We start from the raw sequence: 26,009 nt of genomic DNA on the forward strand, positions 1-26,009 counted from the left end.
ATAACAAGACAGTATCATTTCTCATATTATTATTATTTAAACTATGATAATGAAGATAAATATGATAATAGCCATCACAATTATAATTATAAGTATTATCATCATTGTCATACATCCATATCATTAAGGTAAACAAAAAGCACAATCACCAAAAAAACAAAAACAGCAGCTAGACAATAAAAGTTGAATAAACTTGGATTCATTTCTGATTTGCATTTCTTTTTTGATATTTCTCAAAAACTGTAAAAGCAAACACACACTAGCTGTTAGAGGGACTGATTTAAAAGACTCTAAAGCCTAAAAACGCTGACTTCACAATTCCCGTAGTGAAGCTTAAAGTCTTTTTTGTTTATCTGCTAAATTCCTGCTTCTTCCAAACTCCACTCCCACATTTTGTAAGGAAGGTTTCCTGTAAAGCTTTTGCATTTAAGGCCCCCCCTCTCTCATCCTGGTCCAATTTGCAGAGATGCCATTGCCAAAGCCTTGTACTCTGTGCTGTTTGACTGGCTGCTGGAGCAGATCAATGATTGGCTGAGCCCCTCAGAGATGGACAGCACGGTGGGCATAGTGGACATCTACGGGTTTGAGGTTGGTATTCTGCCTGCACAACATCTGGAAAAGTATCCAATCCTTTACTTGTGGGGATGGGCTGTGACATCTCTGTTCCACTGCAGGACCTGGCAGTGAACAGCTTCGAGCAGCTGTGCATCAACTTCGCCAATGAGCAGCTGCAGCACTTCGTCAACAAGGCCGTGATCTCCCAGGAGCAGGTCAGTGTCCGCACAGAACCCTATACACACCACTTTAAAAATAAAATCCTCCTCTACATACTAATACTCTCTGAGTAATGGCTTTATCAATAGTGGGTGAGTCATTCACTGACGCCCTATCAGTTAAAAGCTATTACTAATAAACCTTGGGTTGCCAGGTTGGAAAAAATCCTTTTGACTGCACCCTCCTCCAGACACTTTTCTCTTTTTAGCTAAAAAAGATGGCTAGGAAAACTCCACAAATGGATTGTGAACTTCCTGGAAACACTCATTACATCATTAAGGATCCATTACCATTTACAACATCAACAGTGACCTCGTAGTGTAAGAACCATTATTTGCCCTTTGATAAAAAATATGATTTGCTTCCTTTATAATAATTATACAAGGATTAGTAAATTATGGAGCTGGAGCAAGGAGATAATTAGCCTGGGTTAGCATGAATACTCAAACATCCCTCACAGTTTTACCTAAACTTATAAAATATATCTCTTAAACAAACCTCCAGCTTGGTGCTGTGACTGTGAGTCACCACATAACAACCAATACCTGGACCGATTAAAGCCAATAATTCCAACACATAACATACCCTAAAAACCTATGTGCTAGTATGTTAGCATGAAAGCCAGTGGCTGTGTGTCTCCGGCAGGAGGAGTACAGTGCAGAGCAGATCCAGTGGTACCCGATGCCTCTGAAGAACTTCCACTCCTGTCTGGAGCTCATCTCCTCCAGACCTCATGGCATCCTCCGCATACTGGACGATCAGACCTGCCTGCCCCAGGTACACACACACACACACACACACACACACACACACACACACACACACACACACACACACACACACACACACACACACACACACACACACACTCACACTCACACTCACACTCACACTCACACTCACACACACACACACACACACACACACACACACAGGAGGTTATGAGGACCCAGGTGCACAATAAGGAGAAAGGGTATACAAGTTCAACAAAAACCAAACCATGGGGAAAACGAAGACAAAGTGACAAGGGAAGACAAGACTAAATACACACAAGGGTAATCACAGAACAAGACACAGCTGGGGACGGGAGGTGAAACACAGGGGCAGCAGGTGAACACAATCAGACAATCAGACACAGGAAGTAAGAACACCAGGAGAAACTAATGTCAAAATGAAACAGGAAACTAAACACAAAAACTAAGACTGTGACACACACACACAAACACACACACCGAGTAAACAAACAAAAAACATAGAAAAATCAAATGTTTGTGGCCGAGATACTCAGCTGTACTTTGCCAGGTACTGCAATCTATTTTTACTACAGCTTTTATAAGACAGGATATAGTTTTCACTGTAATATTCCCTATAAACACCTTGATAAGTTAAGGAAATGCCCTGTATTTAATAACTCTACTTTGCTTGTGTGTTAGACTGCTCAACTCCGGTGGACTATAACTGGCACTTTTGCACTTTGCATAATACCTGCACAAATTTCTAGCCACTATTCTACATTTAAACTATATTTATTGACACTTTTTCTTATTTGACAGTTTTTTTATAGCATTACCTCTTTAAGGAATGTCTGTTTTAAACTATTATTTTTTATTCAGGTTCCAGTGATTTGCACAGTGACAGACAGAATGATGGCCCCCTTTTAATTTCACTGTATGTAAAATGTTCTTTTTGCAAACATGTGACCAATAACACCTGAACTTGAACAGCATGCCATGGTTACTACATCTGATCTAGAGGAAGTGTAAAGATTGAAGTGAGTGTTTTTAAGTATTGTTCCCCTTATCAGGCCACTGACCACACCTTCCTCCAGAAGTGCCACTATCACCATGGGAACAGCTCCTACTATGCCAAGCCTAAGAACCCCCTGCCAGTCTTCACTGTGTATCACTACGCCGGAGCTGTAACCTATCAGGTATCACACACTGCACACTGCAGACAGTGCCGCAGCAACCTCTGTCTGATACACATATACTCTGTTTCCAGGTTCATAATTTCCTGAATAAGAACCATGACCAGTTCAGGACGGAGGTGGTGGAGCTGTTTGCCAGGAGTCGCTTAAAGGTGCACCATCGGGCATTAGACCCAAAAGAGAGGGCTGTGGGTCTCATTGTGTAGCCTAGCAACATGTGCAACAGCTGGCTTAAATTTTGATATATTATGTAATTGGATTACACAAGTTTTAAAATCAAACATTATTTACATTACATATACTGTAGTTAGGAAAGTGCCGCTAGCAGGCTAATAAAATATGTATCTGTTATAAGCAATGTGTTTCTGTGAGGCAACTTTACAAATGTGACGTTTAAAGTTGATAAACACATATCAAAAATCCCTCCAAAGCACCACATGAAAAAATCTGATCTGGTATCAAAAGCTTGACATTTCTCCTTTATTGATGATTGGATAGCGAGTGCTGCTTTTCTGAAAACTGATCAGAAACCCCCTTTCTGTCAATATATATATATATATATATATATATATATATATATATATATATATAAAGGCTGCATATAAAGGAACTGGACTGTGTGACACCCCAAAATAATAGAATATGGCTTCTTAAAATGAAGATGTTTTAATTGTTTTTATTCTCTGTATATGGTTATTTATCCTAAGTATATTGGACTGTATTATTGAAATATGTAGGATGACCTTATATATATAACCTAAATTTAATTTAATTTTGTTTAATTATTAAATAATTACATTTGTGTTATTACTGATTTGATTTCTATACATTTTGTTTTTCATATTGTCATGTGGAATTTTTGGGATCTTAGACCTTATACATGTTGTGACCCCTTATTAAAGAAACTGTTCATTTAAATTGGAGTACTATTGGATGTAAAGGGGAATGTGAGAATATAACTAATGAACAATACATTTTGAAAAGAACTGTATATTTATTTTGACAGTTTCCCCGTGAATGTGTGTGTGTGTGTGTGTGTGTGTGTGTGTGTGTGTGTGTGTGTGTGTGTGTGTGTGTGTGTGTGTGTGTGTGTGTGTGTATCAGACGGTTTCGGAGCTGTTCCGGAAGCTTCAGGACGGTTACATCCAGCAGAGAGAGCTGGGCTGGAGGGGGAAGGGTCTCCGTCAGCAGCCTTCCACCGCTGCCTCTCACTTCCTTCAGTCCCTGACAGAACTCACCACCCGCCTGGAGAGGTACCAAGAGCCTCCAGAGCTAGACTAATAGCTGTGGTCCGTGGAGAATGTGGGTTTAAAAAATGTCATGCAAAGAAATGAAGACATTAGCACAGCTGGTTAGTTCATAGTGTTTTCATTTGGTGTGAATCATCACTAAAACATGCCTGATATTTGCAGTTCCTCTAGTTGGTGCTCTTAAAATATAAAAAACATATTCTTCTTTCAAAAATCACAGAAATCTTTGACAGTGAGATCATTTGTGTTTTTTGCAGTGTGTAGTTGATCAGGTACTACCACTGTGCTGTAAGTGAACAGATTTGATGGTTCTTTTTCACAATATACGGATTGAAAGTACGCTGAAATAACTAAATATTGATGCTGATGTCTACAATCACGTTTGTCCGCAAGAAAGGAACACTTCTAAAATGCTTGTTTTTCTGGATGGATCATCGACAGTTCTCATTCAGCATTTCAGACATTAATTTATTTTGAACTACGGCTCTGAAACTACGCACATTGCATTCTAGCTTTTGTTGTGAACATCCCATCAGGTAATAATGATTGCTGAGGAATAACTTGTTGTTTTGTCCTTTAACTCTTAGATGCAAAACCACTTTTGTTCGTTGTCTGAAGCCAAACTATGTCAAGGTAATACCAGATTTATTCTCATGCTAACATCAGCCAACATTATTTAACCACTTACTTCATCTGTCATGTGATCTGTCAGCTCCCTGGGATCTTTGACGTGGACTATGTGTCGGCCCAGCTCAGGCATGCTGGGATTATGGAGACCATCCACATCAGGAAAGAAGGGTTCCCCATCCGGATTCAGTACTCCTTCTTCCTCGAGAGGTTCTTTTTGCTCCCTCTGCTTTTGTCCTTACCCTTTGTTTTTTTCCGGCTTTATCCGTTTGTCTTTTATCCTCCCAACTGTCCTTAATTATATTTCTTATAGCCTCTTATTTTTTCCCCTTCTGCCTATATTTCAATGTTTAACATTTTCTTTCTATGCTGTCATTTATTATTTATTGTTATTTATTGTACATAATTCACAAATGAATTACGTTACATGCTTTCATTATAAAAATAATACTTCCTGAAAATCCCGAAAAAAAATCCATAGTTGCAGGATGTTCAGTACAGAGATTTGGCAAGGGCATACGACCAGTGACCAGTGGGAATGGAGACTGCTGGCTTGCCTCATGTAGACTGAGTCTTGGCAAAAGAGTTGCGCTCAAACACATCACAAGAACCAGCATACAAGCTAACAGTGTTAAGTCAGTATTCAAAAAAGGAAACTGGACACCTTAGGACTGTGGCCATTTTAATGATGGACAGATTAAATCAAATCATCAAAGCCACTGAGTGGTTACCCTTCAGTATAGTCTTGTTGTATTATCCTCTCTGCTGTCCCACTGTGCACATTTAGCTTTTTTTTTAAAACCCTCCCCTGAAACAATGCCAGTTGAGGAAGTGTAGGAAATTGGCTCAATAAGTCGTTTGAATCCCAGTAGGACCAAAAGAAAGTTGTGAGGACGGGTAGCTCAAGAGGTGCTACAGCAGTTCACTTCATAGGCACGGCCTAGGTGTCCTACCCCCCAAGAGCCGTACAGCTCCTTTGCCCCCGCACCAGTCAGTTAAAATGCAGGTGTTTTTGTGTATATTTTGAAAGCTGAATTTCCCCCTGTGGGATTATTAAAGCACAGTATTCTCCTTCTGGAGTAATGTACAGTATGTGTCATGATGAATTCAGCAATAATTCATGACATGATTTAGGTAATCCTCAGCTTGTGTTCACAGGTACGGGGTTCTGCTGAGTCAGCGTCAGAGCGAGGTGTCGGACAGGGAGCAGCTTCTGGCTCTGCTGGAGCTGGTGGGGGCCCAGGAGGGGCAGTACCAGCTGGGGCTCACCAAGGTACCTAACTATCCATCATCACACTGATAAAAGCCTTTCCTGTACACACCAACCTGTTTAGATGTGTGTGTGTGTGTGTGTGTGTGTGTGTGTGTGTGTGTGTGTGTGTGTGTGTGTGTGTGTGTGTGTGTGTGTGTGTGTGTGTGTGTGTGTGTGTGTGTGTGTGTGTGTGTGTGTGTGTGTGTGTGTGTGTGTGTGTGTGTGTCAGCTGTTCCTGAAGGAGCTGCTCTACCAGCAGCTGGAGGAGAAGTGGATCAGCACCCAGACCTGGGCGGCCATCACCATCCAGAGGAACATCAGGGGCTTCATCTGCAGGAGGAACTTCAGGTTCTTCAGAGAGAAGGCCATCGTCATCCAGAGCCACATCCGGGGACACCAGGCCAGGTACAGACGGACTTTATGATACTCTCTCCACCTCTCTAGGGACACAAATAATAATAAGTTAAAGAAAATATTGTTAACCATGTATGGTACAAATGAAAAGTACTTGGAGAAGATTTTATTTTTGTTTAGGAAATACTTCTTTTTTTAAAAATATTATTTTTCAAAAAAATGAAAACATGTAACACAATTCATTTCTGAATTAAAAGGAACAAATTGTGAAAGAGGAAGGGAATTTAATACAATGGAAAATGAAATAGTAACAATAAATGACAGAAATATAGAAAATGTATAATAAATATACACAGAAGGGGAAACAGATAAGAGAGACTACAAGAAATATAATTACTGACAGTTTGGAGGATAAAATACAAAGGGATAACGCAGAAAAAAGACACAAAAAGAAGAATATAAAAACAATAAGGGGAAAGGAAGAACAGGAAGTTTAGAAGAAATATGGGATAAAATAAAAGGCTATTGTAGAGGTGAAGTAGAGCATCTGAAGATGGGGAAAACTCCAAATAAAAAAACTGCACTGAAATAAAACAGCTGAGAAACTCTACAGTCCCACTCACTTTTCCTGACAGACAGAAAGGTAACTGACATGGAGAAATGCATCCAGTTCCCCCTGGGCGCTGAATGAGGTTATGAAGGATACACCATGAAGCTCACTGTGTGTTGCTGCCGCCTCTCTTTCCCAGGAAGCACTACAAGCGTCTGAGGCAGTGCTTCACCCAATTCTGGGCGGTGATGATGATCACCAGGGATACCATCAAGAGACGCCATTGGAGGAAGGTTAGACACAGATGTTTCCTGGCAACCTTATGTTTGCTGACTTTATGATGCTATAAATCTTTGCTCCAAGTCTCTTGCACAATAGCAGCTTAACACCGCAGCCTGAACAGTAATTGGAAAAATATGTCCGTGCCCTCTGAGTGATAACGCCCTGACATCCATATTCAGGGTCAAAGTGTAACCACCATAAACTCTGTTTTTCATTTCCTCCAAAATGACTTTAACTATAGTACTGCTTGTATTGTTGTTTCAGTGGTCTATTAAACAATTAGGATTTTTCTTTATTACACAGAATGACATCAGGTTTTTCACCCAATAATATGTATTTTTTAAATTGTTTAGTTGTATCTAGCAATTCAGTGCAATATATATACATCAAATTTAATTTGTGGTACTCAACAGATCAAAAATAGGATATTTAAAGCTTCTCATCAAAATTCTGAAAAATGATAAAGTGAAAAAATAAAGAAATAAATGACTGCTTTTAAATTGTATATAGTTTATGTATGTATTTGATCAAGGACCGTGCATACATTACATTCATCTCAGAAAAGAGAAGAGATGATTTATGCCAGATTAGACAAGTCCAAAACTTTTCATAATCTCTATCACACAAGATTAATTAACTACTATCTATTTTATTAACAAGTCAAAAAAATAGTACATATACAGTTAAAATATAATATTACAATACTGTTGAAAAACTCAGAGTGTAATAAATGTTGTTGTTTCCTGTAGCATACAGACCGTTAGAGACCAGCTGCTGAACATACTGGAGCGTTAAACAGCTAAAGAGACATGTATGTTTCTAAAAACAACTAAATATATAACTAAAAACACTGAGTATTGTCAGGTGGACAGAACACAGGGTTTCCTCACGACGTGGCAGAGACCATACCAGAGTTAAAGAAGAGTCAATGCTATTTCTACTCCCTACTTAGTACAAATCAAATACTCACAAACACATGCTAATATTGCTCTGTCTACTCTATGTAAATTGGGAACATAAAACAATAAGATGAAGAGATAAAGACTTCATCTTCTTGTATTTCTTCTTGAATTATGCAAATCCATTGAAATGTGTTTTTCTTTTTTTTTTAATATAAGGGAGATTTCAAATAGATTTCCCCCCAAAAAAACTTGAATGGAAATCATATAATCCAAGTCATCCAGAGGATTTTTCTTCTAAACTCATTTGATTGTTTTATCTTAAATGAAAACTGAAAGTTATCCAGGTAAATGTATTGAGGCCTTTTTCTCTGAGGGGTGTGTTTACACGTTACATGTTTTAACCTTTGCAAATACTTCCTTTAAAAGACCTGGACCTGTCTTTTAACTAGCTTTCTTATCTTGCATTAATCATGTCCATTGGGCACACACACACACACACACACACACACACACACACACACACACACACACACACACACACACACACACACACACACACATACACACACACACACACACACACACACACACACACACACACACACACACACACACACATACACACATACACACACACACACACACACACACACACACACACACACACACACATACACACATACATACACACACACACACACACACACACACACACACACACACACACACACACACACACACACACACACACATACACACACACACACACACACACACACACACACACACACACACACACACACCCCCACACCCCCAGGCACTCTTGGACTTCAACCCTCTGAGTGAAACTTGAAGCAGCAGCACATCTCTCCTTCCGCCTTCACTACCTGTCTCTCTCCCTCTCTGCTTCCAGCTCAGCTCTGACAGGTAGGCTGCCTTCTATTAACCCTCTGCATTAGATCCAGGCATACATATTGTCAGACTTCAGTTAATTTATACTGAATAGTTAACCGATTTCAGTGTGCGTCAGGTTTCCAAACACACAGACACTCTTCTTTCAGCTGGTGCTTCCTGTGCTGCATCTTTTTTTCTGTTTTTGCCTTTCTCTGTAAACTGAATGTTAGTTATTGTGGCTTCAGTGTATCACAGCTCAAATCTATTTGGTGTTATTGTTCTATGAGGGTTGGACTATGAACAGTGAAAACTCCTGCTGCCTCTGTCAGCTGTTCAAGCCTAGTTGGATTCAGTTAGTGTAAGTTACTAGAACACAAGATATACTGTACTTCGGGTTAAAGGTGACCTCACATCCACGTCTGATCACTGTTAATGAGCATGCTGATTTCAGGATGGGTTGACTAGATTCTCTCGGTAAAAAACAATCATAAATGTTAGAAGAATATTTTCTGTGGAGTTGCAAAGTACTGACAGGCACACAATTGAATATGAGGAGCAATAACACACCAATATTGACTTGGGTTTAAAAGAATCTGTGCAAACTCACCCTGATGATGTCATAGGGATGATTTTAGAGTTATGTTATATAATACAATACACACTGTTTGATCAGTCTACAGACACAACTGTGCATGTGGAATTGGAAAGAGGGTATCGTCAACCAGGCATAAGATGCTTTGCTGTTGAGTTGCATTGTGGGAAATGTAGTCGAGGACTTTGGACCCCAACTTTTTAGGTAATACGTTGCATTTGACTAGTGTATCCGGTCCAGTTGGAACTAATCTGAACCACTAAATGTATAGTTTGGTATAAAATATTCACTTATAATGTAATATGTCTTAAAAATATGAAGAAGTAAATAATGGTAATAATCACTTCCTCAATATTTTACTTAACTCTTTTTGATCCCCTGTCCATTCCCATAGATATACCTGTTGTAGGATTTGTTGATTTTTGTTTCCTGTCATGTGACTTCACCTAATTGCTCAATCTGTTTTGATTGAGTGTCTATAGTCCAATCACAGTGTCTCACATCATCTAACAAGTAGAGCCACTCCCTCTTTTTTGAAGCAGGGAGGAAAGGCAAATGACACATAATGAAATATTTGAACACAGTTATTTGATTACTTATGACATATGAGTGGAAATCTACCATTGGAATTTGTGTTAGTGTTGAACATTAAGGTTAAACTACTCCAATCCTCCACAGCCTTGTTCAGTCTGGACAAAAAAATGTAATCTGGCTGAGATGGATAGTCAAGGGGAACAACAACTAAATGTTATGCTGCCCCATATGTGTCGAGGTGTTCCACTAGAACACTGTGATGCTGCTGGAGACGCTGGTCAGCCGTCCTTAGGGTTATCCTCTGGGGAGCATGAATGTCAGAATACATATCATTTCATGGCAGCCTTTACAATAATTGTGGTTCAGTGTACACTTATGGGGTGTACCAACTGAACAACACTGACTCTACAGCATGGGGGGGGGGGCTGACGATAGAAAATAGTGGCCCTCAAACAAATTTATATCGAGACCCCATTTCGAGCCCAATGAATATGACCCCCAGGAACATGTCAGTCTTTATGAGAGGTGCATGTGACTGAGATATGAATAGTTTATTACTCATATTTAGACAGTGTAGAAACAGGTTTGTGTCAACAGTTGTAACCAAATCATAAATAAGTCCGGCCAATTTTTAGCATGTGTGGATAACGTATTGCTTTTGTGTTCAGTGGCATAGTGAAACACAGAATATACAATTGCTTATACAGTGGGGCAAAAAAGTATTTAGTCAGCCACCAATTGTGCAAGTTCTCCCATTTAAAAAGATGAGAGAGGCCTGTAATTTTCATCATAGGTACACTTCAACTATGAGAGACAGAATGAGAAAAGAAAATCCAGGAAATCACATTGTCTGATTTTTAAAGAATTTATTTTCAAATGATTGTGGAAAATAAGTATTTGGTCAATAACAAAAGTTCATCTCAATACTTTGTTATATACCCTTTGTTGGCAATGACAGAGGTCAAACGTTTTCTGTAAGTCTTCACAAGGTTTTCACACACTGTTGCTGGTATTTTGGCCCATTCCTCCATGCAGATCTCCTCTAAAGCAGTGATGTTTTGGGGCTGTCGCTGGGCAACACAGACTTTCAACTCCCTCCAAAGATTTTCTATGGGGTTGAGATCTGGAGACTGGCTAGGCCACTCCAGGACCTTGAAATGCTTCTTACGAAGCCACTCCTTCGTTACCCTGGCGGTGTGTTTGGGATCATTGTCATGCTGAAAGACCCAGCCACGCTTCATCTTCAGTGCCCTTGCTGATGGAAGGAGGTTTTCACTCAAAATCTCACGATACATGGCCCCATTCATTCTTTCCTTTACACGGATCAGTCGTCCTGGTCCCTTTGCAGAAAAACAGCCCCAGAGCATGATGTTTCCACCCCCATGCTTCACAGTAGGTATGGTGTTCTTTGGATGCAACTCTGCATTCTTTCTCCTCCAAACACGACGAGTTGAGTTTTTACCAAAAAGTTCTATTTTGGTTTCATCTGACCATATGACATTCTCCCAATCCTCTTCTGGATCATCCAAATGCCCTCTAGCAAACTTCAGACGGGCCTGGACATGTACTGGCTTAAGCAGGGGGACACGTCTGGAACTGCAGGATTTAAGTCCCTGGCGGCGTAGTGTGTTACTGATGGTAGCCTCTGTTACTTTGGTCCCAGCTCTCTGCAGGTCATTCACTAGGTCCCCCCGTGTGGTTCTGGCATTTTTGCTCACCGTTCTTGTGATAATTTTGACCCCACGGGGTGAGATCTTGCGTGGAGCCCCAGATCGAGGGAGATTAGCAGTGGTCTTGTATGTCTTCCATTTTCTAATAATTGCTCCCACAGTTGATTTCTTCACACCAAGCTGCTTACCTATTGCAGATTCAGTTTTCCCAGCCTGGTGCAGGTCTACAATGTTGTCTCTGGTCTCCTTTGACAGCTCTTTGGTCTTGGCCATAGTGGAGTTTGGAGTATGACTGTTTGAGGTTGTGGACAGGTGTCTTTTATACTGATAACGAGTTCAAAAAGGTGCCATTAATACAGGTAACGAGTGGAGGACAGAGGAGCCTCTTACAGGTTACAGGTCTGTGAGAGCCAGAAATCTTGCTTGTTTGTAGGTGACCAAATACTTATTTTACCGAGGAATTTACCAATGAATTCATTAAAAATCCTACAATGTGATTTCCTGGATTTCTTTTTCTCATTTTGTCTCTCATAGTTGAGGTATACCTATGATAAAAATTACAGGCCTCTCTCATCTTTTTAAATGGGAGAACTTGCACAATTGGTGGCTGACTAAATACTTTTTTGCCCCACTGTATGAGTCACTTTTTCCCAGATGAGTATGACATTATCTGCTTTACCTCTGTTATCTAAAATGGGAAATAATCTGCCCTCTGATCCTTCCTAACACACTTATCATTTATGTGTGCTGCCTCAAAAATATTGCCTCGCCCCGCCTGGTTTTCGAATGCTGACATGACATTTATCTGCCACATCTATGAGTTCCGAATGACATCGTTTTTACGTGACACATTTTGAGAAATTATTAAACAGGGTGTAGAGAGCCTCAGGGTGCGTTTGGTTCTGATTTGTGCCACACTTGTTTGGTTTGGGTGGGTCGGTCATTGTGGAGGTAGAGCAGGGTGGGGCTGTGTGTGTTTGATCCATTCTCTTTATTTAAGTGTATGAATAAAAAATGTCATAAAAGAGAAGTATCTGCTGTATGAATATGTCTGCACGCACATGAAATGCATGTACTTCAAGTTTGAGGCATTTGTCCGATACCTGCTATAAATAAACTGCTCACCAAGTAAATAACAGAGATGTGTTCGTCATAATTACCATGATCATGTCTGAGTGACGCTGCCCTGCTGCATTGAGGGAACTCCTCTCTGAGAGCAGTAAAGCACCTGATAAAAAACACAATTTCTGGACTCTTGGAACTGCGTGCCCTGCTGTTTTAGGCGGGGCCACAGCCTGTGGGAGGTGCAGGTGTATAAAACAGGACGTGTATCTAAGAATAGGTCCGATTGAACACACTTCTCAGCAGAGAGGAGGGAGGGTTGAGTGTACCTTGATATCAAGAGGATTACTCAGTAACACAAATAAGCTTCAGGTGAAGGACGGCGAAAACAGGACTCGTATAACTTGGTCACAGTGTGATGGACTAATGTCGGTGCGTGTCAATTGCAGGAATTTCATGAGAAGAACAAAGTGAAGGGAGTGACAAAGACGAAGAGTGTATCTCCAGGAATGGTAAGCAAATCAAAAGTATCCCAGAGAGAGAGAGCCTGCTGTAACATTTCCCAGAAATCCACCTGAGAAGGGTCAGTCGTCTGGTTTCTCCTGAGCTGATCTTCACTTTATTTTCCCATCAGGATGTGGGGAGGTTGGAGATCCCTGCTGAGCTGTCAGCCAGGCTCCGCAGTGCAGGAGGTGAGTTTTAAATAATCATTACATTTTATCAGATAACATGACATTACGTTAATCATCCTCTGCTGCCATGGTGCCGTCTGTTTGTGATTGTTGTTCCCTCTACTGTCCACCAGGGCAGCAGCATGGGTCAGGGGTCACAGAGGTGGCCCCTCCTCAGGTGAAGGCACAACACAAGCTCAGCCTGCCTCTGGATTTAGACAGATACCCGTTCTCTCGCTATGCCAAGTCCATATTAAAGGTGAGCAAAGGGCATGCTACGAAAACATATCTATTTAAAACATATTCAGCTACAGAACTTCTACATCTTGTACGTATAGATCTGATGTTTGTATAATTGACTTTTTATGTCCCAAATGTCAGTGCTTTTGTTTTGAAATGTACGCAATGTGACGCATTGTGTCATGAGTGTTAGCTAATGATCTACCAGGGACTTTGACACTAGTTGTTGTTATTGGAAAGTATTTCAATGAACCAATCCACTCCCTTTATGTAAACAATAAAAAAACACATTTCTTATAGAGATTTATGGAGAATCATTCGTGGTTCAGGCAAACAAGCTTTTAATTTATTTCTGCTTGGTTGAAACTTGAATATGAGACTCAATATCAGATTACATTTACGGTTAAAGTCATGTTATTCTAAACAGCCTTACAACTGAGTAAATGAAAGGAGCCGGATTGTGTTTCCTGTCTTTGTGAGATTTCTCACACTATGTCCTCCTCAGGATACATGGTGCCAGCCTCAGGGACGCCCCCTCCAGAGATCCCTCACCCCCCTGGAGCCTGAAGATGCCAGAACTGCCCTGGACATCTACAAACTGGTACAGAGATGCACTTCCTCCTAAAGTGTGAAACATTTAAGGAAATAAGGAACAGTTACTTTAACAAGTCAAACTCTGTAATCCCAGATTTCAAAGAGGTTAACGACCTCTCCGGATTAAAGATACTCCTAGGAGACAAGGCACATGTTGTTGCCCAATATGTACACACATGCCACAAACTGAGGGAAAGTGAATGAGACCAACAGACACACACACACACACACTCACACACACACACACACACACACACACACACACACACACACACACACACACACACACACACACACACACACACACACACACACACACCCACACACCCAAAGACACACACATGTAATTGTATTACTGTATATATATAATTATTTAGTAACAATTTGAAATGTCTGTTAATGTTGTGTAATTATTTTTGCACTTTGATTCTTTGGCAACATTGTTTCTTTTAACTTTCATACCAATAAAGCCCCTTTGAATTGAGTCGAAATGAATTGATTACGTTACATTTTATTTGTTTCAATCTTATTTGCCCATTTATGATTTTCCAACCCATCTCTCCTCAGATCTTGCGGTTCACGGGTGAGTCGGAGCTGAGTGGCTGGCAGGAGCAGATGCTAGGGAACTACATCGTGGAGAGGGGTCAGAGCCGGACCCCCCTGAGGGACGAAATCCTGGCCCAGCTGGCCTACCACACGTGGGGCCTACAGGAGGAGCAGAGTAGCCTGAGGGGCTGGCTGCTGCTGGCCTCCTGCCTCAGCGCCTTCACCCCCTCCCCAACGCTGGACAAGCCCCTGCTCAAGTAGGTGCTCTCCTTCTGCTACCAACAGGGGTCAGTGGAGAGTCCAGTTGCGTTTAATGGTACATGATTGATGATTCGCCTACATTTGTTATTGTATTTAACCCTTTGTATTTGTATTCAACCCGACTTTTTATCGAAACTCCCAGCGTTTTTGGTGCTACTGCAAGTGGGCTGGTTTGACTGCCTGATTGCAGCTAATGTTAGCTAGTTGATATGCGTGCCGTCGCCGCAGCGTGAACGGGAACTAAAGTGGCTTTACAATCAACACCACCCCGGGAGGAACTGTTTCTCCCGGAGGCTGAACGACTCCGTGGACACCAGGCTTAGGAAAATTGATTTCAAAAATGTTGTTGGCCGTGGAAATTGTTAGAAGCATTAGAAGACATTACAGCACAATTACGTCACTTTGCAAAGAAGGAATAACACCATTTTTGTATTAAAAATTCAAATATGGGTAGAGCTGAGGTTTCATGCTCCAGTCCCTCTTCAAGCGGATGCAGGTTCGAATCCAGCCTGTTTAGATGAACAATGGAAACCCTCAGTGTATTGTGAAAGGGGTCTTTATAGCAGTTGCCATTTCACAAAGCCTTTTTAGTTTCTTTCAAGTGATAAGCACTTCTACGATTTAGCTTTCTGCAAAATGGCTCTGATAAACCCAGACGACAACAGCAGCAACACACACACAGTGAGTCACTCGCTCGTGAAGTTAAAGAGACAGATGTTTCTCAGGAGTTGATGGACACCCAGTTTAAAGGAAAGTGATGCTACTGTTGCTACACGTCTGCTTGCTAAACAGGAAGTGCTGATTTGCTGAACACGTTCGCCTTTAACTTTGATTATGTTTAGATTCTTTAAAGTGACTTGTACTTTTAGAATTAGTCTCTTGCATTGTTAACTTGATTTTGGATTTGGTAGAAACATTTGAAATGATAGTATGGATGTTCCTTCCTTTCTGACCATGCCATTACTTGAATGACTTTGAAACACTCTGCACATGAGTCAGTCTGCAGCCTGTGTGTGCAGGTATGTGTCTGACCATGGTCCGGGGGAGTACCGCTCTCTGTGCCAACACAAGCTGCTGACATCTCTGCAGCTCCCAGCCCCAGCTGCCCGCGTCTACCCCCCCACCCAGCTGGAGTGGACCACCAACCAGAGGAAGGGCACCATGCTGCTGGACGTACACACCTACAACGGTAACCCTGAAACATTAGCGTCATGAAACCTGATCTGAACATATCTGAACAAGCTTTGTTGTTTTCAGACGAGAGGCTGACCTCTGAGGTGGAGTCATGGACTACAGGAGAGGAGCTGGCTGCATGGCTCCTGCACTACAGGTACTTCTGTACATGCAGTGGATTCACCTCCATTTAATATTTGTATGTTTCCATATTCCCTGTTTACCCTGCTCCCCCCCCCCCCGTGTCTCTCAGAGGCGTGTCGGAGGCAGTGCAGGGCTGGTCCGTGTCCCTCCTGACGGATGATGGTTGGTCAGATCTGGCCGGCTCAGACTTCGTCATGGATCTTCTGGCTGGAGCTGAAGCTGAGGTGCTGCCCCCCCCAGGGACGCCCTCCTCTACATACTCTGACTACCTGTTCAGCAACCAGGGAGACAGGTAGAGCCCTGAACAAAGGGACCATTTGTGGGGACAACCCAGGTTTTTTTTAAAGAGCCATGGTAATGAGCATCTCTCCCCTGCAGGAGGCCCGCTTCAGATCTGGACGACTTTATTCCGCCAGCCCCTCCCATGCAAGCTCCTGGGCTGCCTGCTTTTGAGGGAAGCTCCTGGGGGAGAGATTATCCACAGGAAGGTAAGTGGGATAATATGCTTGAGATAAAATGACCGGATCATCATACTGTGTGCAGAAGACCATGGTTGGAGTCGAATTGTCTAAAAATGAGCTCCTATCGTCTATTCCTATCTACTATTCCTTGACCTTTGTGTGAAACGTCACGGGGTTAAGAAATAGTGGATAGGAGAATTCAAAAGGACTTAGGAATCCGACTGCATTTTCACTATCCCACATATCTACATACGTTATTAATGTGCGTCTGCTGTGGGGGACTACAGTTTTCTGTACAGGAGTACTGAAAGTGCATCTACTCTGCACCGTGCTCTCTGATGGTGCTGTTTTATGCTTTATGAACGAGGACAACAGAGAGACATTATTCTTCATTACCAACGTTGGAATTGAAATACAAAAGGAAAGTGAAACCTATGTTTGCCACCCTCCGGTCCAAATGTATCAATCCACATGAATCCCAAAACGTATGATTATATGAAAATATAAAACAATATACAAATGTATTTATTATAAACTTTAAATAAAAAAGGTTACTATTTCTCCGTTTGATTAATATATTGCTGAACATTAAAAACAAAGCACTTTTGTTATGGCATGCGTTTTAAATTGCTTTATAAGCGATCGGTTGTTTCCGTGAACGGCGGAATGTTGTGTGATGCTAAAAGTTGCGGCCGCAAGGCATTGTGGGACAGCCTATTCCTTAAAACAGAACTTAAATGCAACCGAGACTAATCACAAGAACAAGACACAGGTGGGGAGGGAAGAGAAACAAAGGGGCACCAGGTGAACACAATCGAACAGGAGGGAACACACAGACAGGAAGTGACAGCTGACAACACAGGGATAACACAGGGATGAATACTTTTCAAAATAAAACAGGAAAACAAAGACAGATCTTGACAAGACAAAATAAAATGGGGAAAACTAATACGGATCATAACAGAGGACCAGTGTGGCCATCTTGCTGTTTTGCTTTAGAAATGTTCACATAACACTTTTAAGTAGTTGGGCACACTAAACCTTTTAGACTCTGCTCTCGTGGAATATCAAATATGTTATCAGTGCAAATGTATAAATCAAGCTTGTCCCCCCTCCCCCACATGTCATTAGTACAGTGGCTTTATTACAGCATGGCGAACCTGAACATGGTGAATGAATGGACTGAAACCACATGGCTATTCAGACTGATCCTTACGCTTCTGGATAAAAAAAACAAGATTTAATCATTCCGTTTATATCGTGTTCATACAGTGCATATTGTTGAGTTGAAGGTGAAAGGGTAGTCTTACATTCTGCTCTCCCTCCACCTGTCTGCAGGCCGTGGGAGACAGATGGATGCTTACGTTGATGACCTGTTTGACCCAGTACTGGACCAAGGACCTCTGGTTAGTGGTCATCAAATTGTGTGTGTCTGTCTTTTTGTGTGTCTGTCACAGTTTGAAGCAGGGTGTGGTCAGAGGGGGTTTTAGGGCCATTGTGGCACACTAAATGTTCTGTAGTTCAAACTGTATCTAATGTAAATGTTATATTCTCTTTAGTTTCCAGAGAGAGTTAAAGTTTTATACTTGGGGGGGTTGTGTGTCTGGTTGTATCTGAGTACTGAGCGTGTGAAGTCTGAAGTCTGAAGTCACTGGGTTATGTTTCCTGCTGTCTTTCCAGTAACTACACTCACTAGATGTGGTGTGTGTGTGTGTGTGTGTGTGCGTGTGTGTGTGTGTGTGTGTGTGTGTGTGTGTGTGTGTGTGTGTGTGTGTGTGTGTGTGTGTGTGTGTGTGTGTGTGTGTGTGTGTGTGTGTGTGTGTGTGTGTGTGTGTGTGTGTGTGTGTGTGTGTGTGTCTGTCTGTGTGTCTGTGTGTCTCTGTGTGTGTAGGACATGGAGAGGGTTGCCATGCTGAACCGCAGAATGAAAGGAGGAGGAGGGATTGGACCCATGTATGGAACTGGTAGGAAAACCGTAGTATTCTTCACAGTATATCCACACATTGTGGATCATAATCACCCTGTGTACTGTCTGAAATACAAGAACATAGTGTGCATATTGAAAGAATAGCAATAAAACTGCAGATGCAAAGTAACCAAGCTTGACGCCGGTAGTTTCTAAAACGTTTCCTTCTGTTTGTAAAGTAATTTGATCTTAAGTCTCATTTTGGAACAAAGTGTCTTTATAAGGGATCATTCTGTTTTCAGGTATACCCATGACAATGCCAACTTATCCTATGGGTAAGTTTGCAGATTGATTTGAAGAATAAAACTTTGTGTCCCATCGACTCCTTCAAGCTTATCAGTGGCAGAAAAGTGACTGTCTCTTTTTGTTGCTTCTGCTCACTAACACAAGTTTATCCTTTGATTCCAGGCTATGGTGCCCCTATGATGCCAACCATGCCAGGTAATACGCACACTTTTCACTCATGTATTTTAGTGAATGCAAATACAGCTGAATATATTACATAAAGCTTACATAATCCCTTCTAAAATATAGGAAAAATAATTAATCAAGAGTCACTATCGACACAAAGGACCGCTGGCTCCAAAAAAATATTTTAATAAACATGGTCAGGACAAATTGATTTTTGTAAAGGCATCACAGGAAACTAATGGTTTGATATAGGTATATATTATATACTATATATGTATTTGATAGACATTATGGACATTAAATCCCCCACCTCTGCAAACTGTTCTAGTATGCTTGTTTTTGTTTATTAGATTAGATTTACTTTATTGAACCGATATTGGGACTTTTTTTGTTATTACAGCAGCATGTTAAAAGGCATTCCAAATGAGTTAAAAAACATAATACATATCAATGTATACAAATCAACAGAATAAATATATGTATATATCAATAATGATTGTATTATGTATTATGTCGAACCGAGTTCACATAGCTGTATTAGGTTAGTTGAAAACAATAATATTAAGTTTAACCTAATATTTTTTATTCAAACTTAATATTGCTGTTTTCAACTAACCTAATACAGCTATGTGAAATCTGTTGACATAATACATTTAGCTAAAGTCAATGTTTCTGCTTTAAATAAACCTGATTCCTGAATAACAGTTTGATATATTCCTGCCTGCACAGCCATGATGCCTGCGGCCCCTGTGGTGGACCCCATGCAGCTTTCAGCAACACAGCAGGCCCTCATCAACCAGCAGGCCTTCCTCATGGTGAGAACAAGCACACAGAGCACACGGAGCACACGGAGCACACTATACAGTGGGGCAAAAAAGTATTTAGTCAGCCACCAATTGTGCAAGTTCTCCCATTTAAAAAGATGAGAGAGGCCTGTAATTTTTATCATAGGTATGAGAGACAGAATGAGAAAAAAAAATCCAGAAAATCACATTGTAGGATTTTTAATGAATTCATTGGTAAATTCCTCTGTAAAATAAGTATTTGGTCACCTACAAACAAGCAAGATTTCTGGCTCTCACAGACCTGTAACTTCTTCTTTAAGAGGCTCCTCTGTCCTCCACTCGTTACCTGTATTAATGGCACCTTTTTGAACTCGTTATCAGTATAAAAGACACCTGTCCACAACCTCAAACAGTCATACTCCAAACTCCACTATGGCCAAGCTGTCAAAGGAGACCAGAGACAAAATTGTAGACCTGCACCAGGCTGGGAAAACTGAATCTGCAATAGGTAAGCAGCTTGGTGTGAAGAAATCAACTGTGGGAGCAATTATTAGAAAATGGAAGACATACAAGACCACTGCTAATCTCCCTCGATCTGGGGCTCCACGCAAGATCTCACCCCGTGGGGTCAAAATGATCACAAGAACGGTGAGCAAAAATCCCAGAACCACACGGGGGGACCTAGTGAATGACCTGCAGAGAGCTGGGACCAAAGTAACAGAGGCTACCATCAGTAACACACTACGCCGCCAGGGACTTAAATCCTGCAGTTCCAGACGTGTCCCCCTGCTTAAGCCAGTACATGTCCAGGCCCGTCTGAAGTTTGCTAGAGGGCATTTGGATGATCCAGAAGAGGATTGGGAGAATGTCATATGGTCAGATGAAACCAAAATAGAACTTTTGGGTAAAAACTCAACTCGTCGTGTTTGGAGGAGAAAGAATGCAGAGTTGCATCCAAAGAACACCATACCTACTGTGAAGCATGGGGGTGGAAACATCATGCTTTGGGGCTGTTTTTCTGCAAAGGGACCAGGACGACTGATCCGTGTAAAGGAAAGAATGAATGGGGCCATGTATCGTGAGATTTTGAGTGAAAACCTCCTTCCATCAGCAAGGGCACTGAAGATGAAGCGTGGCTGGGTCTTTCAGCATGACAATGATCCCAAACACACCGCCAGGGCAACGAAGGAGTGGCTTCGTAAGAAGCATTTCAAGGTCCTGGAGTGGCCTAGCCAGTCTCCAGATCTCAACCCCATAGAAAATCTTTGGAGGGAGTTGAAAGTCTGTGTTGCCCAGCGACAGCCCCAAAACATCACTGCTTTAGAGGAGATCTGCATGGAGGAATGGGCCAAAATACCAGCAACAGTGTGTGAAAACCTTGTGAAGACTTACAGAAAACGTTTGACCTCTGTCATTGCCAACAAAGGGTATATAACAAAGTATTGAGATGAACTTTTGTTATTGACCAAATACTTATTTTCCACAATCATTTGAAAATAAATTCTTTAAAAATCAGACAATGTGATTTCCTGGATTTCTTTTCTCATTCTGTCTCTCATAGTTGAGGTATACCTATGATACAAATTACAGGCCTCTCTCATCTTTTTAAATGGGAGAACTTGCACAATTGGTGGCTGACTAAATACTTTTTTGCCCCACTGTATGTATTGTGTTTCTTCTTTCTGTCTTCTTATTGTGTGTTAATGTTGATGTAAAGCACTTTGAACTGCCTCTGGTTCTGAAAATATATACATAAAGGTACCTTACCTTATTATTGTTACAACACTCTCCTTTTCCTCCTCCTCCTCCTCCTCCTCCTCCTCCTCCTCCTCCTCCTCCTCCTCCTCCTCCTCCTCCTCCTCCTCCTCCCCAGGCACAGCAGATGACCATGCAGGCCATGACTCTGTCCCAGCAGCAGACCCAGGAGCAGCAGAGGAAGCAGAAGGAGAAAGAGAAGCAGAAGGAGAGGGAGAAGCAGTGGAAACGTCAGTCCCAGCGACGATCCGACTCCCCCTCACCACCTCCTCGATCTCCCTCACCCCCACCTGCACGGCCCAAAGCCTTCAAACACACCCCCAGGCCCAGGCAGCCTGAACCAGAGGTGTGGTGTTAGCAATCAGCTGTGAAATGTGTTGTGAAGTACTCAGATCTGGTTCTTGAGTTAAAGTAGAAGTACTAAGACCTTGTACTTGAGTAAAAGTAGAAGTACTCAGATCTTGTGCTTGAGTAAAAGTATAAGTACTCAGGTCTTGTACTTGAGTAAAGTAGAAGTACCAGTGTGTAGGAATACTCTGTCACAGTAAAAGTATTCTAAATGTTCCTCCAGTGAAAGTAGAAAGTACTCTCATCTAAATGTACTTAAAGTAGCGACAGTAAAAGTAGTCATTGTTTGATTGGTCCATTTCAGAATAATATCTCTGATCTGTTTTATAATTATTGATCATTAAAGTGTTCTCAGAGCTGGTAAAGGTGCAGCTAGTTTGAATGGCTTTGTATACTGCAGGGTAGCTGCTGGATTTACTCCAGGTGAACTACAGTCTGATTTAAGGGCTGATTATATTTACCATCATTAATCCAGATCTGTAACTAAAGGGATTAAATAAATGTAGTGGAGTAAAAGTACACCATTTACCTCTGAATTGTAGGAGAGTAGAAGTACAAACTAGCACAAAATGGAAATATAGTAAATGACACTAAAGTACAGTACTTGAGTAAATGTACTTAGTTACTTTACACCTCTGCTGAAAGACCTAACCCTAATCCAGGTTCTTATCCTAAAACCAAGGAGATGTCATTTTATTTCATATACTGCAGACAACAGTTATTTATTATGTAAAATGTTCAATTGGGATGGATGAGACATGAAGCCTGACGCAGTTGGTTTAGAACCTTTCAGTAATCAATAGAATATATCTCTACACACACACTTGGCCCCTTCTAACAATTCAATTAAAGACAGCTTCATCAATCAGGGGTTAACCATCACTACTTCGGAAGACCAGATGCTGTATAATAATGAGGTGGCTCCTTAACTGTGACATTGTCACTATCTGCAGAGGGTGGGGTTACATTTGGTTCTGCTCTAGTACTTCTACTCTAGTATCAGCAAGATGGTGTGTGTCAGATTGAGTCAAAATAGATCTCACAATATGTATTCTTGCTACAGTATATTTTTTCAGACACATGTATTGTTGTTTTGTCTCTGCACATGATAATTGTTGACAGTACAGAAAGACAACGAAATGTGCAACCTCATTGTTTAATTCCCTGAATTTGAGGCAGTGCTATAGCTGGGCAGTGGTAGAAAGTCACTAAGTACATTTAAGTATTGTACTTTAGTACTTTTTGTACATATTTGTACTTTACGTATAGTATATCCATTCATTGTCACTCTATACTTCTACTTTACTACATTTCAAAAGGAAAATATTGTACTTTTTACTCACTACATTTATTTATCATTCACAGTTACTTTTATGTATAAATACACATGATATTCTGGTATTGTAAATGCAGTAATGTGCAACTAATCCAAACAGTATTTCACGTATCTACAGTAAATCTACATTTTAAAACAAGTACTGTTACTTTTGAGACTTTAAGTACATTCAGCTCATAATACTTCTGAACTTGATATTATTCTGGAACAGACCATTCTGCAGAGCGAGCATTTTTACATTTTGGAGTTTAAATACATTTACATGCTCATACTTGTGTACTTTTACCTCAGTAACCTTTTGAAATCAGGACTTCAACTATAAGTGGATTATGTTAAGACCATAGAATTTGTACTTTTATTACAGTAAATGATCTGAGTACTTCTTCCACCACTGTCACTGGGTCTTCCCCCTCCCCCCCATGTGTTAACACACTGTGTGCCATGTCTTCTCCAGCCAGAACGAAAAGTGGATCTACCAGATCCTGAGGACCTGCAGTCCTTCAGGGACAAGAGGAGGTACTTCCAGAAGATCGGTGAGTGGATCTGAGCAACCATCAGAAAAACCTGGAGCTTCTTCTTTTTACTATTGTGTTTTTTTTTACTGATCTATCCTTCAAACTGACACATTTTGTGTTTTTGTAGCCCATGATGGACAGGTGCAGGGAGAAAAAAATCTAATTTTACCTGCCCCTTATTCAATTTTTTTAAAATTAAAGTAAAACAATTAAGATAAGGACACACTTATTATGGTTCCTATAATCCAGGACACTTTCGACTTTACAGCTCTGGAAAAATGAAGAGACCACACCAAATGTTTCTTAAATCTTTATCTCTACGTATGGCAGCCATTCCAGTGACTGTTGAATTCCAACACAGAGAAATGTTGTCAGTAGTTTATAGAATACAATAGAACAATTAAAAAATCATTTAACTCAAACACATACCTATAAATAATAAAACAAGAGAAACTGATAATGCTGAAGTGGTTTTGGCTGTATCTGATAGAATATAAATGCAATTATATATTTTGAGCAGAGGACGGGGCTAGAAGCGTTATCTCTTTGTGTGTTAAAATGAATGTTTCTGATTAAAATGTTGAGCACTTCAAATCATCATGCTTCAGTCATGACTTTCCTCCGTTCTCTACTGTCCTCCAGGGGATAAGCCCTATGAAGCAGCTCCAAGGCCTCGTACACCCCCCCCAAGCACATCCAGGCGGCAGCAACGCTCCCCATCACCGCCGCCACCACCACCCCCCCCTATGGCACCAAGGCCTGCAGGTAATAAGATAAAACAAAGACATACACGAGATAACATTTTGTAGAACACTGAAAAACAGAAAGGTTGACTTTAATTAAATGTATGACGTCAACAGATTTCACATAGCTGTATTAGGTTAGTTGAAAGTTTACTTAGATCCAACTTAATATTATGGCTTTCAATTAACCTAATACAGTTATGTGAAATCTGTTGACGTCATACATTTAATTAAAGTCAACCTTTCTGTTTTTCAGTGAATCTAGACATATTATGGCGATCTGTCGCTCTTTTCTTTTCTGTTGGCAGCTGAAACATATATATAATATCCTCCACAGTGAAGCAGTTCCATGTCCCTCCTGTCGCAAAAGAGGACCCCCCTAAAGAAAAACCCACCCCAGCTCCTCTGGCTCGGCCTAACCTGGAACCTACCTCCAACATCCGGGAAATCATCAAGAAGTACAACAGCCGACCCCAACCAGAGGCCAAACCCTTCGAGCCCATCAGGTCAGCAACTCCCGTACTGTCCTCTCCTAATTTGGTCTGATGTAATATCATGCTGGATGCTTATTGGTCCCCTTTGGTCCCACATGTTGAATGGGAGTCACATCAGGCTGTGCTTAAGAAACATCAGAATCTCATTACTATCTGACCTTTTGAACTGTGTTGTGTCTCTCAATTCATTACATTGAAAATGAATGTTTTTGCTATCTTTCAAAGGGAAATAGATGAACATGAAGTGTGAGTGCCTGAAAAACGCCTGCGGCTGTAACTTTTTCAGCATTACAGAGCTTTCTATTCAGATTGTCTGAACACTCCTTACAGAAAAGATAAGATTTAAGATAAGAAGTACTTTATTAATCCAAAACTGGGATTTTTTTTTGTTGCAGCAGCATAAAACAAGAAGAAGGCAATGCACATAATTAGAAATGAAAAGAGCAGAACTAAACAATTCTATAGATAGAATTAGAAACATCTCAAAATAGAAATAAACTGGAATTACAGTGTAACAAAACATTATATATGCAGACTATGAATATAAATAATCTATAAACTGTTTGGAAAATAAACACTATTGAAGTTAAAGAAATGAATCATACTGTTAAAAGAGATTCAATCAACTCACAAATGTCCTCATTAATCCTCAGCTGTAAATCAATAAGTCAGGGAAACGAGGGAGGAATCAAGAAAAGTGTTTACACTGTGTTGGAACTCCCAGCATGCAAAAACAACGAGTACAAAAGAGTAATAATAGACACCAGCAATCCAAGAGGAGGAGATTTATGGTCTGAGAACGTGATTTCATGTCATACTGGTTTCAAATGAACAGAGTGGAAATACATATGGACAGTTTTGGTGATGTCATCCTGCATCATCAGTGCGACATGAAC

The 26,009-nt window shown here is 40.8% G+C and overlaps 1 protein-coding gene across 1 annotated transcript in view; it reads left to right on the plus strand.

Annotated features, from left to right (window-relative positions):
- myo15b (myosin XVB) overlaps positions 1–26,009 on the plus strand; it is a 61,005-nt gene that overhangs the window by 15,885 nt on the left and 19,111 nt on the right. Inside the window, exons 14-42 of the mRNA XM_063893722.1 lie at positions 465–588; positions 675–770; positions 1,420–1,551; positions 2,579–2,704; positions 2,776–2,853; positions 3,806–3,954; positions 4,539–4,584; positions 4,664–4,788; positions 5,737–5,851; positions 6,060–6,235; positions 6,934–7,027; positions 13,120–13,182; positions 13,305–13,362; positions 13,476–13,600; positions 14,087–14,182; positions 14,743–14,978; positions 16,002–16,171; positions 16,240–16,312; positions 16,409–16,591; positions 16,678–16,787; positions 18,099–18,166; positions 18,652–18,724; positions 18,969–19,001; positions 19,135–19,167; positions 19,867–19,952; positions 21,796–22,023; positions 23,816–23,894; positions 24,519–24,641; positions 24,957–25,125. Of these exons, the coding sequence (XP_063749792.1) occupies positions 465–588; positions 675–770; positions 1,420–1,551; positions 2,579–2,704; positions 2,776–2,853; positions 3,806–3,954; positions 4,539–4,584; positions 4,664–4,788; positions 5,737–5,851; positions 6,060–6,235; positions 6,934–7,027; positions 13,120–13,182; positions 13,305–13,362; positions 13,476–13,600; positions 14,087–14,182; positions 14,743–14,978; positions 16,002–16,171; positions 16,240–16,312; positions 16,409–16,591; positions 16,678–16,787; positions 18,099–18,166; positions 18,652–18,724; positions 18,969–19,001; positions 19,135–19,167; positions 19,867–19,952; positions 21,796–22,023; positions 23,816–23,894; positions 24,519–24,641; positions 24,957–25,125 (3,267 nt within the window). The remainder of the gene's footprint in view (positions 1–464; positions 589–674; positions 771–1,419; positions 1,552–2,578; positions 2,705–2,775; positions 2,854–3,805; positions 3,955–4,538; positions 4,585–4,663; positions 4,789–5,736; positions 5,852–6,059; positions 6,236–6,933; positions 7,028–13,119; positions 13,183–13,304; positions 13,363–13,475; positions 13,601–14,086; positions 14,183–14,742; positions 14,979–16,001; positions 16,172–16,239; positions 16,313–16,408; positions 16,592–16,677; positions 16,788–18,098; positions 18,167–18,651; positions 18,725–18,968; positions 19,002–19,134; positions 19,168–19,866; positions 19,953–21,795; positions 22,024–23,815; positions 23,895–24,518; positions 24,642–24,956; positions 25,126–26,009) is intronic.

This window comes from Eleginops maclovinus, chromosome 10 (genome assembly GCF_036324505.1).
Source record: "Eleginops maclovinus isolate JMC-PN-2008 ecotype Puerto Natales chromosome 10, JC_Emac_rtc_rv5, whole genome shotgun sequence".
NCBI classification, from domain to species: domain Eukaryota; kingdom Metazoa; phylum Chordata; class Actinopteri; order Perciformes; family Eleginopidae; genus Eleginops; species Eleginops maclovinus.